General features: G+C 36.7%; 1 protein-coding gene across 3 annotated transcripts in view; it reads left to right on the top strand.

The window, feature by feature from the left end:
• Window positions 1–7,958, top strand: part of RGS7BP (regulator of G-protein signaling 7 binding protein) — an 87,470-nt gene extending 79,512 nt beyond the window's left edge. For all 3 annotated transcript variants that reach the window (XM_004678271.2, XM_012721912.1, XM_012721913.1), the window contains exon 6: window positions 2,715–7,958. In XM_004678271.2, coding sequence (XP_004678328.1) covers window positions 2,715–2,806 — 92 coding nt within the window. In that variant the 3' untranslated portion in view covers window positions 2,807–7,958. The remainder of the gene's footprint in view (window positions 1–2,714) is intronic.
• The last annotated feature ends 5,526 nt before the right edge of the window (window positions 7,959–13,484 follow it).

Raw genomic sequence — 13,484 nt, 5'->3', positions numbered from 1 at the left:
AAGAATGAGGTATAAAAAAAATAAAAAATAAAAAATCCATGAAAAAATAACAATACCACACCCTCCCTGGTGGCGCAGCTGGTTAAAGCACAGCACTAAGAAGCTAAAGCCACTTCCGCGTGAGTTCGATTCCTGCCTGCCCTGGAGGTGACCCAAATGGCACAGCAGACCTCTCCTGACCTGCCCGCTGCTCCCCTCAGCAGTATACTTCATTGATCTTCCTGTTCTGCTCCCCACTCTGTTTTGGGTGAAGCCTCTCACCGCCCCTACACCTCTGGCTTGTACCCTGCTCTATATGCATAAATAAATAAATCTTAAAAAAAAACCTGTGTGCTTTTAACACATAGGAGAGAGAATGGGAACAAACAAACATACAACTGCAACATACACAAGCACACTTTTCTTTCTTTCCTTATTTTATTTATTTTTTGCAAATACAACATTGTAGTAAATATTACTCACATAGTGGAAACAACACACATGATTGCATTTTGTGATATATAAGTGCATGTTAGGACACTCCCCAGTTCTCTTAAAATTGGGGGAAAGGAAAGGATATATGGAATTCAGGAGATCTTAGAGAAATTTTTCATACCTATAAATAGCTTCATAGTTTGGTGATTCTCTTCCAAGGAAGCACTGAATTTCAGTTGAACTTGGGTTTCAGGAACTGTAGTCAGTATCCAAAGAGACACTGAAAGTTAAAATTATTTACCCTTCAGAGTTCTTAATGGTTTCATACCCAGTTAGGTTAAGTTCACTGGCCAGTCAATAGTTAAAAGAGGAAGAGTCCTAAAAAGGATATAAAGTGAAAAGTAGCTTATCATGTCTTTCAGCTACGAACATATCATGATTCATCTCTGAGACATTCTCCTGAGCAATCAGGCTTATTTACAGTGTCTGATATTGATTTCAATATCTCAGCTAGTTGGGACAAGTTTAACTCTAAAGGAGAGATGTCCTACTTTTAGCTCTCAAAATGTTGACATCTAGATTACAGTGAATTATTTTCACTATGGAAAAGACAAAGTCTAGTTTTTCAGCAGCATGAGTTTTTAAAGAGCAGAATGAGTTTTTAAAGAGGATCTAAACCTGGGGAGACTCAGAGAGTGTGGGTTAATTTGATCTTTCCAAATGGGGCGTCTGTTTTCCTTCCCTAGCCCTCGCTGCTCTCGTTCCATCTAAATGTATAACCTTGCGCACATTCCAAGGAATACTGCCAACCTGGTGGGTGATACTAATTTACAAAGGAGCTTGACACATGGAAGAAAATCCTTAGGGAAAGGGGAGAAGAGCCTAAGCATTTGGATGACACAAGTTATAGAAGATGATTGGGAAGCTAGGATTCAGTTGTTTTTTGCTAATTCCCCAAATATCTGTGGGCTCAATAATAATAATAATAATAATAATAATAATAAACTAACATTCATGTACAAACCGGTTCTGCTGAGCTGGGGCAGCGTCTGCACTTTACTGTTGATCTCTTCATCTGTCTCCTGAGCTGGGCTTTTGCCCAGTTTCCTGTCTCCTCAGGGTTAAGATGTGGAGAGCTGGGAGTGCCTGAGCTCCTCTCTGGGAGGGCAGCATAGGCCTAAGCCCAGGCCCGGAGCTTAGGTCCCTCGCAGTTGCCTGTGCAACCAGCCACATGGCTGCTTCAAGCTTCAGGCTGACCATGGCGGGTTTCCAGAATGAATTGCCCCAGTTGGCAGTCTTTAGATTTTTTTTTTTAAGTTTTATTTATTTATGCACACAGAACTTGTGTACAGGCCAGAGGTGCAGGGGTAGTGAGAGGAGTCACTAGAGACAGAGTGGGGAGCAGAACAGGCAGATGGACAAGGTACACTGCTGAGGGGAGCAGCGGGCGGGTCAGGAGAGATCTGCTGCACCATGTGTACCTTCGGGACAGGGATGGAACTCGCACTGAAGGTGGCTCACTTGAAGTGCTGTGCTTTAACCTGCTGCACCACCAGGGAGGGCCCAGTCTTTAGATTTCTTTCGCGTGATCTTTCTCTAGCCCCTGATACCCACACTGATGTCCTCTGCTTCCCCTCAGGCTGCTTCTCTCTATCCTCTCCTCTGGACTATTTCTTTAAAACCCAGTTCATTAAACTAGATTTGATTTGCTGTCTTATATTTTCCTCTAATTAAAAGAAAATTCCAAGCCAAAACTTAGGAATTTAACAGTCAGTAATCTTCTCTGAATGTCTATGTATACAGAAATCTACAAAAAGTGCAAGGACTCATTGCAGAATAGTTAAAATTTCTTCAAATCATAAAGCCAGTAAATGAAGGCAAACCATGGTCCCATGTTAAGAAAAGCAGGTAAAGAACAGTTCTATGGAGTGCTTCCTCTACACTAGATACCTAGGTCCCACTCAACTGAAATTAGCTCATGGATTATTTCAATCAGCCCCATCTAAGGTAAGTATTTATTAAGACCTATTTTACAACTGAGAAAATTTAACTATCATGTTCAAAGTCATGGTTGGTTCTCAGATGTCCCCAGGAAATATCTAGAACATTTTGGGTTGTCACAACTAGCTGGGGGGTACTACTGGCTACGACGGCTAATCCCCAGCAACAGAGAAATATCAGGTGTAAAATGTGCTGAAGTGAAGAATCCTTGATTCAAAAGATGATTTTTTTAAGTTATTTCATCAAAAGAAAATTGTTGTGTGGTAATTCATTTATATATACATTGTATCCCATCACAGATGACAGCAGCCTTCTAAATCTAACCCCCCTACCCCTGGTTAGAAGACGGAAGAGAAGGTTCTTTGGGCTGTGTTGTCTGGTTTCAAGCTAAGAGGTTCCTCCTGACCACCTGCCACTGGGAAGACCTGGCCAAATCACAGGACCTGAGGACTCCCAACAGCTGAAACACAATTATTGGCTTCTGACTATGTTTTCTATGCTTCCTTATTACTTTTATCACCTCTTCCTGCCCTTTTAAATGATGTTACATTTGAAAGCAGCTGCGTCAAGAAAAAAAAAAAGATTCAAAAAGCAGGCTGTTTTTAAAAAGGATTTTTAAAGCTGACATGTGCATGTCTGCTCTAAACCATACCATGACAGATGTAAGACTTATGATTTTTAAATTAGTTAAAGGGTTTTTTTAATGTATTATACAGAGGAAAATTATTTCATGTATAGTAGTCTATCTGTAGCTCTTGCTGAGCTCATGTTAACAATTTATCATATATTAAAGCTGCAAAACTATTTAAAATCCAATCTGTCAGAATCACTAGAAATAATATTAATAGTCCAACATTTACCACCTCATCTATTGGTTTCTCTGCATTCCTTTATGTTCAGTCTTCCATTCTGTCAGAATCTAAGAGCTTCAACATCAGAATATTTTAATTAACCAACAAAAACCATATATTAAAAGTATTTAAATTTTGTAAATACACAATAATCCTAATACCTTCACATGATGCATATGGACAACTAATTTCCTTTTGATCCAATGGTGTCTTTCTTGGCTTCATGGAGAATGAACTAATCCAACTAGGAAATGGTGTAGAAATATATACAGTTACCCTCAAATGTAAAATTGAATAATATCACATTTTCTTCTAATTGAAATCTGAAGCATGATGTTTGCACATCAGCATAGTGTTAAATCTTATAGGGCATGCTGAAATTAGCTCAGATTGTAAAAATATTTAACATTTTACATTGTTAATAAAATCTTTTTAGTTAAGCTAAGCTTGTCTCATTTTAGATGACTATGCAGATATGACTTTTCCAATGTGTACTTGATGTCTTGTCTTATGCTTAGAATCTTGAAAGCAGGACACACTAAGCAATACTATATTCTAGAAAAGAGGAAACCACATGCTTTGTTTTTCTGCTCATAGTTTTGTTGTGATCTTCCTCCACTGAACTTATAACATGGTACTTTTTTTTTTTTTTTTTTTTTTTTGCCCTATTCTTCCTTTGGCTCATTTCCCAGACAGAATTTCCCACGGGTTGAGAGATCGGGTCTTTGCACTTTTCTTATTTTTCACAGTCTGAAAAATCCTAATGTTAGATAAGAGGCACCAGTGTCTGGTACAATAAAAGAATGAGCTAGATACCTACAAGCTGTTTATCCAAGATGCTCTTTAATCCCAACCCTATACTTTCTCAGTACTTACGTGCCCAAGCACGTATTTGTCCACCAATATTTTGACCTTAAAAAACAAATTTGTAGCCTCAATGAAAATCAAGATAGATACAGAGGAAGTACTAAGATAATTACTGTATTGGGTTGAATTTTATGAAGTTGCTGATATTTGACTGTTTTGACCTACAAAAATGGCAATTTCATACAGTTTAATCTAATAGCTGTTATTATGGAAATTAACCCTGGAATTGTTTTCTAGTTCTTGTGATTGAAAGTGAAAGAATTAAAGGGTTGAAAGACATGCAGGTCTTTAGGTTATACTAAAACTGTCTTTGGCCTTCCTCTTGGAGTCCAGAGGTATATTCAGTGAATTGGTAATAAATGGATGGTGTTAGTCTTTTCATATAAAGACAATCCCTTAAAAGTTAAATAAGAAAAGTCACAGTTTTCTAAATCAAACACTTTTGTGGGAACATGTTATTTTGAGATTCTGGCGGATACTCTCTTGCAAGCAAGTAACCACTCCCTAGATTTGCATAGTCTACAAATCCTGGTTTTCCTGAATCATGTTTGATGAAAGCTTAAAATCCTCTCCTAAATGCAATTCAGTTTCATGCCCTGAGTCCAATGTTATGGAAATTACAAACGAGCCCAGTCTGGCATGCTCCCACCTCTTCTCTCCGCCTCTCCCACCCTTTTACAATATTGAACCCTAGCTTCAATATACTTTCTACTAATCCACACAAAGTTATTGAGTGATAAGCCCAATCTTGATGCTCAACACATTCTTCTAAATGCCTGACCTAAATAACTTCTGCTTGGTTAATTTGTGCTCACTCTCACCTTAGTCTCAGTGTGAAAGTAACAATTACCTTCTGTGCAATAGTCCTTTGTATGACTGAAGACTGTTAATAAATTCAGGTCTCACCTCCATGTCTGGGAGGGCTGTAGTAACTATTATGGAAATGGGAATATGACTAATTCCCTAGCCAAGCTTTCCATATAGATAGATAATTCATTCACCTTATATTGTATTTGTAGTGCCTGTTTCCCAATCTTTGATCAATTTTGTAGTTCCCATGGACACACTCCAAGAGTTATAGAGCTTCGATCACTAGTAGGTCCTAAAATTAAATGTAGTGCTCAAAGTCCTAATTACTCAGGCTCATAGTAATGGGATGGGTAATCCATCATCTCCCATTAGACATGCCAATACATCTCTTGAGGACCTGATCCCCACTCCTCTCACCTACCAAAAGGACTTTCTCAGGTGCAGTTCCATAAGAAGCAGTTCTACCGTCTTAACTTCCGGATAGTGATTTGCTTTCAGATTGGCAGTAGCATTGAACTGATAAGGAGCGATAAGGAGAGACTGTGGAACCCATTTTGCTGTGTGAACCCATGTGCTTGAAGCAGAAAAGGACATAAACTTTTCCTGACATATACATTTTTATTTTATTATCATATTTTAATGCCCTATGATTTTTTTTTCAGACTACAGAAGTAATACATGTTCTTTGTGGGAGATCTGAAAAAGAGCAAGAGGGTATAAAGAAAATAAAGATCACCTGAGTTCTGCCACAATCACATTGTTTAAAACTGTATTTCCAGGTTTTTAAGTCAATCCATGCAATGCATGTTTGGATTAATAATACAAAGAAAGTCCCAAGAAGGTGAAGGTCAAAAAGCAAACCTCCCCTCTATAATATTTTGCATATAGCTAGTAGCAAATTTACTGACAATTTCTGGTTGTTCCATTTTTCAGTGGTAGCAAGAAGACTTCATAAAAAGTTGAGCCCTGATGACTCCTCCAATGAATGATGGCTCTTGGGGAAATTCTAAAATCTTGCAGATATTTTTTTTTTCTTAGATGCTCCTACATCAGTTGGGATACTTATCACTGTTTGGCAATACTGCCATCTACAGTATTGCTGTTAGAGTAAAAAACATATCATGTACGATTATCTAATTTATTTAAAACTGTAAACAAATGGGTCATTTTAACAATGAGCCCATGTAAAATTTCAGACTCAAAAGTCTCAAAGCTGAAAGGATTATGGACCTCATCCACCCTAAACTTCCCACCCTCATACAATGTACCTAAACAATGCCTGTCCTTTCTTTGTGCTCTAGAATGTCACCAATGCCAAATGCTCAACTTTCTGGGAACTATGCAAGTAGCACAGATCTCTGGAATGAAATATAAAGTCCAGAAATAAACCCAAGCACATAGAAGAGTTGAATACATTATAAAAGATGTCATTACATGGTTGGATTAGTAATTAAGTTATATTGGGATAATTATATAGTTGGGGAAATGTTAGTTCTATACTTCATAACTCTTATCAAAATAAATTACAGGCAATGTAAATATTTACATATTAAATCCCACAAATAAACATGCAAAAGGACTATCAGTCAATGTTGATGAATCTGTAAGCAAATATTGTATGGGAGAAAAATTTCTTTCAATGCACGACAACGGTGAAAGAAACCACAAAGGAGAAGATGACTGTTTCTGATTCATTAAAAATGCAAACACCTATACAGCAAAAAGTAACAAACTTAATTAAAGGTCAATATCAAGAGTTTAAATTCCACTATCTTTAGGAAATGTTACCCTTCATTCTTTGCTTACTGAATTTTTTCATTACTGCTTCTTTGTCTGTTTATCCCCAATAAATTAAAAGTTCAAGAAGGAAGCAGCTATGTCTATTTTGCTTACTACTGTACCCCCCCCACACCTAACTTAGATACTAAGTTAACTTAGATACTAAGTTAAACCCTAAAAACATGTTTAGTGAGTTGAGTGAATAATGAATGCATAAACAAAATATTTTATGACTCAAAAAAAATCAAACTGAGAAAACTGAGCTAAGAACATGAACTGCCATGCATATAATACACTAATAATTAATATAAAGTATCAACTACTCTATTAATAAAAATGCAAATTGTTATTATATACTCCTATTTACATATCAAAAAGTGAGAGAATATTAAAAATAAAAGTTCCTGAGGACAGTAAGGATGCATGGAATGAATATTTTCTTTTAGAATCAACAAAGAGTATAAATTGATTTGACCTTTCTGGGAAATATTTTGGCAATATATTTTCATGCATGCCAAGTAATTCCTCTGTAGAGAAATTCTCCTCTGACAGGTCAGAAAAAGAAGAACTAAAGTGAGTTCATTCATTATTTTGAAAAATAGGCAAGAAGAATGTTTATGGCAACATTAGTTGGAGGAGCAGAAAAGTGTAAGTGAGCCTACATTATAGGTTGGTTAGAAATGGGATAGCTTTTCAATGAAATACTGGGTGCTAATTATAACAAGCACCATGTGTACATTTATTGAAAGGAATGAACTATATTATTAAATGAAAAAGGGAAGTTATAGAAGGATATCTTAATATGATCCCATTTTAGAAATATACATATACATGTGTGCATTAAGTCTGATATGCTATTTCCTAAAATGTTAATAGTACTTATTTCTGGGAGTTGAGAATGGGAGCAATCATATTTTCTTTTTGCATATCTGTAATTTCCAATTCTTCCATAATGAGCATGTAGTACCTGTGTAATTTTTTCAGGGAATAAACAATGTTAACAATATATATTAAATAAAAATACATGTTATAAAACTGTATGTATAGTATGACAAAATATTTGTAAAAAAGAAAATTATATATAAATATATCTATGTATGTATATATATGCATAAGAAAGCTAGAAGGACATACACTAAATCGTTAATAGTAATTTATGGGTAGTGGGATTATAGGTGATTATTTTTTTTTTCTTTTCTGTGTTTTCTAATTTTTCTACAATGAATATGTATTACTTGTGTAATAAAAACTAATAATAAACATTTAAAAATAATTAAGATATAAAAGGCATTATAACTGGTTCCTTACTTTTGTGTCCTACCAAAACATTTAAAGTACTCATGATTTCATGGTCAACAAGTCCAGGTAGTCTGGTGTCATCCCTGTGTGAACAAATGTGATGCTTGCTACCTGCCAAAATTGCACAGACCAATAGGTTCATACTACATATTATACGGTATGGTGAGGTCTTTTAGGAATAGAGAAACCTGGCTCCAAAATGTCACCTGACAACAGAGAGTTATGCTGTACCCCAGGAACCCAAAACTCAAAATTAAAATAAATATTATGCAACGGTAACATAGAATACTATAGATGAATGAGACCTATCAGAGTTAGAGAAATCTGTTCAAATGGTCATCTGAGAAAAATAAGGGTAGACTGAGGATAAAGATTTAGGTTATTCATGGCCCTCCCAGGTGACACAGAGGGGTAAAGCACTGCACTAAGAAGCTTAAGCCACTTCCGCATGAGTTCGATCCCCGCCTGCCCCGGAGGAGATCCACATGGCATGGCAGACCTCTCCTGACCCCTGCTCCTCTCAGCAGTGTACTTAGTCGATCTGCTTGTTCTGCACCCCACTCTGTCTCTGGTGAATCCTCCCACCCTCCGCATCTCTGGCCTGTAACCCAGTTCTGTACAAATAAATAAATTTAAAAAAAAAATTTAGGTTATTTCCTAGGTACAGAGCTGCTAAGTAAAACTATATACAGAGAGGACTGAGTGCTATTTTTCTTGGTAGATAATAGCCCATAGAGGTATAACATAATAACCAGCAGTGCAAATGTACTTGCTGGTTGATAAAATTCAGTGTGGGATTTGAGAGCTCTTCTCTCCACCTATCCCCCAAAAAAATCTCTGTTGGGGACACTTAAGGAAAGTTAATTGTTACAGGGAATATAAAATTAGCAACTCTTATCAGGGAAACACACTATCTCTAGAAACCTAATACTCTTCAATTGTCTCATGTCTTTTTTGGTATAGTAAGGCACAACTAGGAGCGATCTTTAGAACTGTTCTAATGTCTCATGACACTCACACTTGAGGCTGTTTTACTCTGTTCTAATAAAGATAGATTCAGCATAGCAGCTGCTAGTGGGATTTCTTGGACAAGCTGATTGTTTGACCATCGTATTTGTGAAGGAACCAAAGCAGGGAATCAAATGATGGCTGTTAGAAGGATCACCTGAGTCGCCACATTTCAGTCACCTCATCTTCAGGTGGAATGATGTGCCTACAGAAAAACATCACAAATCCATCTACAGAGTTAGGTATCTGAGCAGGAAGAGAAAAATAACAGTTTAATGGAGGAAAATATTCTCGTGAATTTATGCCAATCCAAATTCCCTTAACTCTTCTACTAAGACTCCATCTTTCAACTCAATGTGTTGCAATTATGTTCTTATCAGTATGGGACTTCACCTTCAATATGGACAAGGGACAAGACTTCATTCCAAGTTAGAGGGACAGAATAGGGGGCATCCATTTGGTCTATATGTTGAGAAGCCTGACTGTGGTACCTGACCCAGCATTGTGGATACACAATGGGATTCTACTGAGCTGTGAGGAAAAAAAGAACTCTTGCCATGGTGGCTACATGGTTAGAACTTGAAGGGATTATGCTTAACTAAGAGCCAGAAGGAGAAAAATAAATTATCGGTTTATTTCATTCACATGCAGAATATACATCAAGCAAAGGGACAAACAACATTAAACCAAGTAAAATCTAGGATTATGACCTCAGAACTGAGACTCTCAGAGGGAAGTGGGGATTTGGGTACCAGGTGGAAGAGTTCCACTGGACGGTGTGATGGAAGACTATTGGTGTTTGGGGGTAGGTGTGGTTGGAAACATGTATTTGTGAGGTATGACTATTATATTGGTAGAACATATACAGTGTTATCTTATTTTAAAAAGGGGGGAGGGACAGTTGTAACTAAATGTTCTGCTGTGTTAAAAATACCTCTGTATTATTTATATTTTATAATCAAGAAAACTGATACAGAAGCTATTCAGATTTGTTAAAATTGGAGATGATGGTAAAAAGCATGTGTTAGTATAGTTTTGATTTGTAAAGGATTCACTCAAATTATTTCAAAGATATTTCTTCACACAGAGAGTTTGTGGGAAGATCTGAAAATTAATCAAAACTGCAAATCTTTTTATGTAGAAGCCACATTCAAAAAGTTTCACTGTGAGTACAGATGGGTATCAAACAGAAGATAATTGTTCAAATAAAGAAGTGGTAGGCAAACTCAAAATTAAACAAGATAAAATTACTTTTTACATGTCCTCACATTTTCTCCTGGCCCTATCCTATCACTTCTAAATACTTACTTAAAATGAACTTGGTATTTTTTATTTTCAAAGAATACCTGTGGTGAATTTGTGTATGTGTGTTTTGTTACCAGAATTTTTCAGAAAGTTCAATAAGGAAAAGAGTTGTGGCTTTGTTTTTTCCCAATTTATTTCTCCCCTTTTAGAATTATAAATTAAATTCTAAATAAATATTAAATGAATAAAAAATCTTTTGCCCAATTAAAGAAACTTGCATCAAAACAAAATACATTCTAGTGATTGGAAGATGATATTTGCAGAACACACATCTGGCAAAAGGTTAGTATCATTCCATTGTTGTGAAATGTCCAGAATAGACAAATTTATAAAAGCAGAGAAAAAATTGCTGGTTTCCCAGAGCCGAGCATTCGAGGGGAAGCAGGAGTGACTGCTAATGGTATGGGGTTTCTTTTGAGAGTGATAAAAATGTTCTGTAAATGACCGGGTTGATAATTGCACAATATTGTGAATACACTAAAAACAGGAAAATCTATGCTTTAAACGGATGAATTATATGTTGTGTGTACTATGTCTCAATAAAAAGCTATTATACATTTTTAAATGTACTGATGGTTGTAGTCACCGAAACAAAGCAAGAAAGAAAATTAAAGACCTACAGATTGAAAAGGAAAAAATAAAAATCCATTTGCAAATGACTTGCCTATACAGGTTGAAAGTCCCCAAAATATGCAAAGACATACTGGATTTAACAAGTGAGTTTGGCAAGGTCACAAGTCAGTTAACATTTCAAAAATCAATTCTGTTTCTATTTGTCAACAATAAACAATTATAAGCTGAATTTTAAAAAATTATCATATGAAACAGTGCCATAATACTTGTATACAAATCTTATAGAATTATACATAGATCTGTGTATGGAAAATTACAAAATTTGGGGGCCTCCCTGGTGGCACAGTAGGTTAAAGCAAAGCACTATGAAGCTATCTGCAGGTACGTCAACATGAGTTCAACTTTGGCCGGGGGGGGTGACCCACATGGTGTGGCAGACCTCTTATGACCTGCTTGCTGCTCCCCTCAGCAGTGTACTTCATCAGTCGGCCTGTTTGGCTCCCCACTTTGTTTCTGATGAATCCTCTCACCCTGCACCTCTGGCCTATACCCCAGTTCTGTATGCATAAATAAGTAAATCTTTTTTTAAAGAATGTTTTAAACAAGTGATAGGCTGGGAGAAAACGCATAACACAATACACATCTGATAAAACACTGATGCCCAGAATAATTTTTATAATTCAGTAAGAAAAACAACCTACCTTATTAAAACCAGGCAAAAAAAAAAAAAAAAAACAGAAGAAATATTTCATGCAAGAAAATCTACCACTGGCAACTGGCCAACATCATTGGTCACTAGGAAAACACATAAAACCACAATGAAATAATACTGCATATCTATTAGAATAGGAAAATAAATCCTGACAGTACAGTTTTTCCAAGGATATGGAACACCTCAGCTGGTGCTAACAGAAATGCAAAATGGCAGCACCACTTTGGAAAGTAATGTGGCATTTCCTTTTCAAGTTACACCATATATCTCATCAATCCCATTCAGAAATATTTTTCCAAAAGAAGCAAAGATATCCACTAAAATAGTTGTATGTGAATGTTATAGTATGTCTATTTTCTAACAGTGAAAAACAAGAGATAGCTCAAATGTCCAGCAACTAGTGAACAGATAAGCTAATTGGGGTGCAATCATACACTGGAATACTTATAACACAAATGAAAAATGACTCAGACATGCAACAATGTAGATGAATCTCAAGGGCTTTATGTGTAGTGAAGGAAAAAAGGCTCAAATGGCTTGGTCCTGAATTATTCCATTCATATAACAGTCTGAAGAAAACAAAAATAATAAGGCCAAAAAGAGGTAAGCAGTTGCCAGTGGGTGGGCTGCATCCTCTGTCTGAGTGTCTTAATTCCTCATAATAACTATGTCCATGCAGCTCTCTCTGCTTGGCTCTTAGGGTGGCAACAGCACCCCACTATCTTTGTCCCTCAATGATACCATCCCACTATCACACTATGTCTTAAGGTTTCCCAACCCCCTTACTTACGTAAGTCATTTTACTACACACTCTTCAAATCAACCACTAGTGTCCTACAGATCTATAATTACCTTGCATCTTATATCTTAAAGTTGATACAACCATAACAGGATCTCATGTAAAAGGTAGCAGGACATGGTCATTTCCTTCAAGAAATACCTACTGAAAGCCTCAGGGCTGAGGGAACACAGAAGTGAACAACATAAATAAATCCTCTTCCCTCACACCTCAGACAGATGACAGGAAACCTTCCTTGAGGGGATGACGTGGAGTCAGGATAATGTGGAAAAGCCAGTCAGGCAAAGAATTTTAGGAAGAACTTAGGCAGAGGGACAAGCAGGAATAACCATTCAAGGCAATAACAACATGGATACTGTGAGGGCTAGCTACAAATTCACAATGATACAGCAGAGCGAAGCAAAGGAGAAGTGGTAGGAAAGGTAGCGATGTGCAACTTTGTAGGGCAGGTTGAGAGAGAATTGGACTCTAAGTGTTATAGGAAACCCTTTTCTGTGTTTTGAGGGGAGATTTTGGGAGAGCTAACAATTTTGATTTATATTTTAAATACTGATTGACTGCCATGAAGAGTAAGTAGTGAGACAAGTTACAAGAGAAAGTAGCTGAAATAAGTGTTTATGGTGGCATGGATCAGGTTGGTGACACAGAAGAGAAGATGGGGAGTCTTGTCAGGAAGTCTCTAAACTTGCTTTTTCGTTATCTATGTTGAGTAAGGAGGAAGGAATAGAGGATGCTACTAAAGCTTTTGTACTTAGTATTCAGATGCCATTTACTGAAATGTAGAAGACTGGGATTTTTGTAAGTTGAGAAGGTACAGAGAATTTAGAATTTGTGTGCCTATTTGATAGCCAAATTGAGATGCTCAAGAGGCAATTGTGTTTAAGCCTGGCTCTTAGGCAGGGAATGAGACACCTATGTCTGAGCCACCCCCGTATCAGACTGGATGAGTTTACCCTGGGAAACAGTGTGACTGGAGAAGATCAGAGACAGGGGCTAAGCCAGGAGGATCAACTGGAGTTAAAAACCTGGGGAAAAGAAGAGGAGCAAGCAAAAAAAAAAAAAAAAA

The sequence above is a fragment of the Condylura cristata genome, unplaced genomic scaffold, assembly GCF_000260355.1.
Source record: "Condylura cristata isolate star-nosed mole 26May11 unplaced genomic scaffold, ConCri1.0 scaffold00007, whole genome shotgun sequence".
In the NCBI taxonomy this organism is placed as follows: domain Eukaryota; kingdom Metazoa; phylum Chordata; class Mammalia; order Eulipotyphla; family Talpidae; genus Condylura; species Condylura cristata.
This window is presented reverse-complemented; position numbering and strand designations above follow the sequence as displayed.